The sequence below is a fragment of the Pterocles gutturalis genome, unplaced genomic scaffold, assembly GCF_000699245.1.
Source record: "Pterocles gutturalis isolate BGI_N339 unplaced genomic scaffold, ASM69924v1 scaffold23403, whole genome shotgun sequence".
Lineage (NCBI taxonomy): Eukaryota > Metazoa > Chordata > Aves > Pterocliformes > Pteroclidae > Pterocles > Pterocles gutturalis.
Window position 1 is genome coordinate 43328 of NW_010123696.1, and position 4577 is coordinate 47904.

Genomic DNA, 4577 nt, shown 5'->3' on the forward strand with positions numbered 1-4577 from the left:
CTGACCAGCCGCTGAATGGAGAGAGAAGAGGTGGTGGTGACTGATTACTTAAAATAAACATCTTGGGTCAGACCTGTTGTTCTTTTGAATCTCATTTCTTCCCATTGACTGTGAAGGAAGCCTTATAAGGATCCCTGCCTTCTAAGTTAAATATATATAAAAATGGAGGGAGAAAGCTTTATAATTTCCTTTATATATAGAGCAGACTGCAGCTTTGGTGAGAGTATAGATGTGTTTTTAATTTAGCTAATGCAGAATATGGCTCTGTGCTTAGTGGTCTCTGCATATAGTTAGAAGTACCATTAGGAAGCATTATCAGAGCATTCAGTGTCTGGATTTTTGTTCTCCTCTTGATCTAGGTGGGAGGACTGCAAGGAGTCTCCAGAGGAATGTATGATGGGCCTGTGTATGAAATCCCAGCTACGCCAAAATATGCAACTCCTGCACCCTCAACTAAATCCTCCCCTGCCAAAAACCAGCCCCCACCAATCAGAAACCTCCATCAATCCAATTTTAGCTTATCAGGTAAGTTAGCCTGACTCATCAGAAATGTTTTAAAGCCGTGAATATGGATTATTGGTGATAAATTTCAATTATAATTATTTAATCAAATATGAAAGGATTATTTATACTCGCATACATGCATATACTTATATATATGTATGTATGGATATGTATGTTTTTATACATTCTTTCATTTACGAACTGCAAATATTCAAAATATTTGCAATCTAAAATTTTTCTCTGCATGCAGTCTTTTAATATTTACCTGGCCCATTACAGTTAGCTGAGGTCTCTGGTTGATGTGAATGCTGCCCCTCGGTGGTACATGCAGCTGATGGGACCTGGGTCTGGTGCAACCCACGTGGCTCAGACGTCTCAGATTTCTTTCTTGCGGCATCACCACAAACTGCTAGACATGGAAACCTCAACTGTCCTCGTCCATGGCGGGCAAACCATGTGCAGAAGCTATTCCTATGCAGATTAGAGTATTTATTGTCCTCTTTGCTCTTCGTGCTCCAAACATTTTCCATGGTATATAAGAAAGACTGGAAAATCTCTTTTTGGAGTTGTTGGAAAGAATTCCTGTCATCTGAAGACAATTACAAGTGTGTCAGATCCTTATGCTTCAGAAGTCTACAGCCCAATTGGTAAATAAGTGGCTCCTTATGATGTTATGAAAGTCACTGGATTTTCTCCCCTGTGGCACCAATGATGGAGTTTTACTCCCTGACAGATCTTGTCTTTAGAAACTAAATTAAACTTCTGGAAGAAAGCCCAAGGAGAGCAAGTATTTAAAAAATCCTCCTAGTGAGTTGAAGTATATTTTTGCCCATACACCTAGGGCCATGGTGAGCACATATAGATACGTAAAGCTATATAAAGCAAAAAACATGCTTAGAGATTTGACCTTTAATACTAATAACCAATAAATGGGATTTTCATAAGCATCTGAAGCTGTGGTTTCAGAGTCCACTGCTGGATCTGGGTCCTACCAAGGCATCTACCGGTATGAGTTTGATCCCAATCAGGCAAACACACATTACTGTGTTCTTACGAAATTAAGCACAGCCAGAGACTACAATAGCATTTAACATGATCCTGTGTTTTTATGGTAGTCTTACATTGCCTTTAGGAAGCTGAGTGGGATCACACAATATTTAGCCTGTCAGAAAGCTTGCTGTCACATAAGCTTAACCTTTCAACATTTTAAAACACAGCTTGAAGTGGGTGTGAGTTTACATCAGCTCAGCGCTCCTTTCCTCATGGATTTATGATTTAATCCTGCAGTTTTCATTGAAGACAACTGGAGCTAAGCACAGAGATGTGCCTTGAAGGTCTGTTTAGCACTTCCTTCAGGGGTCTGGCTCAAAAGAAACCAGCTGATGGTGGTGTGAGGGGCACATAGCTGGAACGAGCCAGGTTTATAAAATCTCACTGCTGATGTTTTTTTTCCTTTTCATAGCTTTGTTTGCCCATTTTCTGTTGTTGCAGGAGCTCAGATAGATGACAATAACCCACGCCGTACTGGTCACCGCATCGTGGCACCTCCTGGTGGTCGCTCTAATATTACCAGTCTTGGCTGAAAAATGGTGATGGACAGAAACACAAGGATGAAGGATCATGGGAATAATGTCTGTTCCCTTCAACATTGGTGTTATCAAACCCACAGTTTTATTTGGTACTAATGGAAATAAAAAATGAAATGTCTTTCTCTTTTTTTGTATAGGAAGAGGTGATAATAGTGTGGTGTGTTTGCTTGGAACTACTTGCCTCACAATTGTGCTTTCATGCCAGTCACCTTAAAGCATGGTGCTTCCATTACCCCTTTAGTGACTACAGGTTTTAGCTTCGTCTCGTAACTGAATGATGGTTCCTTTGCACCCTTTCGCTGTATTAGAGTAGTTAATGCATGTTACTGAGTTATTTATGCAAGTTGCATTCTGTGAGTGAGTCCCTTTAGAACACGTTGCCAACAATTGACTAGACACAATGCCAAGATTAATGTATTTGAGGAACACCACCAAAAAAACTTATGAAGGAAGAAAATGGCCATCTTGAAAGTATGCAGTAGAGTAGTATAGGCAGCTTCTGTTTCATCTTTAATTTATTATAAACCCAAGAAGCACTTCTGAGACACAGAAAATCATCGGGACACGTAATGACAAATGGTCTCTGTAGCACCTGTCTGTTCCCTCTCAGTACGTTCCAAGTCTGTGTCCTTCTTGTTTCCATTTTAGAGCCATAATTTATACATACCAATGCCATTGCCACCCCTGCAGGGATTTCTCCACCTGGGCGGTAGTGCTCTCCTTCTGCATGAGATTTTTGGTACTTACAGATAATCCAAGTTGCCGTCAGATTTTTAAAGTTTTTTGTACAAAGTTTTTCCTTTGTAATCACATGCATTTTTACTTACTCTACCGTATCAAGATCTACTAGTTGTGGTTCAATTTCTGAATTCAAAGCTTGTGAAATAAAGGAAATGAACTGATGGGTGTCTTCCTCTGCTGTTGCTCAATGATTGAAAATTTAGAATGGAGAAACTCAAGAGAAATTGTCTTTTAGGTTGACATCATGTGAAAGAAGGAACCTCCTCAGATCACAAGGAGTGTTAAATGTATAGATATCTGCGTATTCATACTATAGCATGCCATAATCTGTCTTAAATAGAGCTCACAGTAAAAATGTACTTACTATTAACATTGCAGCTGCCTCAGTTTTGGCCAAATGAGGCCTAATTAGCTTTCTTCCAAGTCTGCATCTGATTTGCTTGATTGCCATCATCTTCATCTGTAGTACAGAACCAGTATGCAGTGCTCCAGTTTGACCTGAGCTATATTTGACTTAACACTGGTTTTCACTACTGACTGAACTGGGACAGTGTTTAGGCACAGCACGAGCAAGACATGCTGCAGGTAAGGTGAGGAAAGCGGACTTGCATTCTCTCTCTCTGTGAGAGTGAAGGAAATGATTTCTCCTTGTCTGACTCACAAACTATGTAAAGAAGCCTTTGCTATCGCTTTTTATTTGTGTGATTGTGTTGCAGATGTTGTGGGAGGAACGGGCTCTGGTGGAGGGTGGGATGCTAGGAAATCAAGCAGGTCAGCAGAACACCTCCGCTTGGCCTTGTGCCACGTGCCCTTGTCTGAACTACCACACTACACCAGGACAAGTCTTGCAGCAGCGTGGTGCCAGTGGAATGGGTTTATCTAGCTGTGATGCTTGACCACTTAGCACCCTTCCATTCTTTCTACACAGCAATAAATTGTTTTGGCACAGGGCATGTGGCACATGCCAGGTGTAGCTGGGACTGAAGCCTACGTGAAGCTTGTCATTCTGAAGCCAGTATGCTATCAACTCCAGCTTGCCCTGGAAAGGAATCGCTGCCCTGGAAAGCTCCATTTTGGTCAGCTTGGTCTGAAAACCTGTCAGCAGAGCTGGTCTGAATAGCCAGCTTTTCTGTTTGCTTTGGCTTTTATCTGAAGCAGTGAAGAAACACTACAATTCAGCCTGTGGTGAACTGAATTGATTGCTTTCAAAATCAAAGGAAAATAAAGACTTTCATGTACAATCCCTTCTGCTAAGGCTTCAAATTCGTGTTTCCTATTGCCTGGAGAGTGCCTTCATCCCTGGGCTTGCTCGCTCACTTGGTGGCTCGGGTATTTCATATGATAGTAAATAAAATAACTTGCTTACGGGGTGGTTCAGGTTTTTTATATGAAGTAAAAAAATGCTAGCGGAGAAGCCTGAGAACAAACAGGCCTGGAATAACCCACAGCCTAGCTGGTAAGGCAATCCTGAAATGCCAGGTGTCCGTTTCCACTGTCCTATTCCAACCCATGTGCTATGAGTGTTGACAGAGCCAGCAACAGTTTTGGGAATCTAACCCTGACAACAGAAGTAAAGCTGGTTTGTGAAACTACACGGCAAATTTGACATAGTGTGACAATTTTGGAACTGCTGGTTACAATTGATTTTTCTTGCATGCGTTTGTGCAAGTAGCAATGGTTGTTCACCTCTGAGTAAAAGTTCTTGATCTACGAGGCTTGTCACGCTTGAGGTGACAAGTTGAC

At 41.4% G+C, this 4577-nt stretch overlaps 1 protein-coding gene across 1 annotated transcript in view; it reads left to right on the forward strand.

Annotated features, from left to right (window-relative positions):
* The window catches only part of LOC104465099 (dihydropyrimidinase-related protein 1), a gene marked incomplete at its 5' end in the record, with an annotated part of 33533 nt that extends 30537 nt beyond the window's left edge, over positions 1 to 2996 (forward strand). Inside the window, 2 exons of the mRNA XM_010078014.1 lie at positions 360 to 525; positions 1996 to 2996. Of these exons, the coding sequence (XP_010076316.1) occupies positions 360 to 525; positions 1996 to 2087 (258 nt within the window). The remainder of the gene's footprint in view (positions 1 to 359; positions 526 to 1995) is intronic.
* Between the last annotated feature and the right edge of the window lie 1581 nt (positions 2997 to 4577).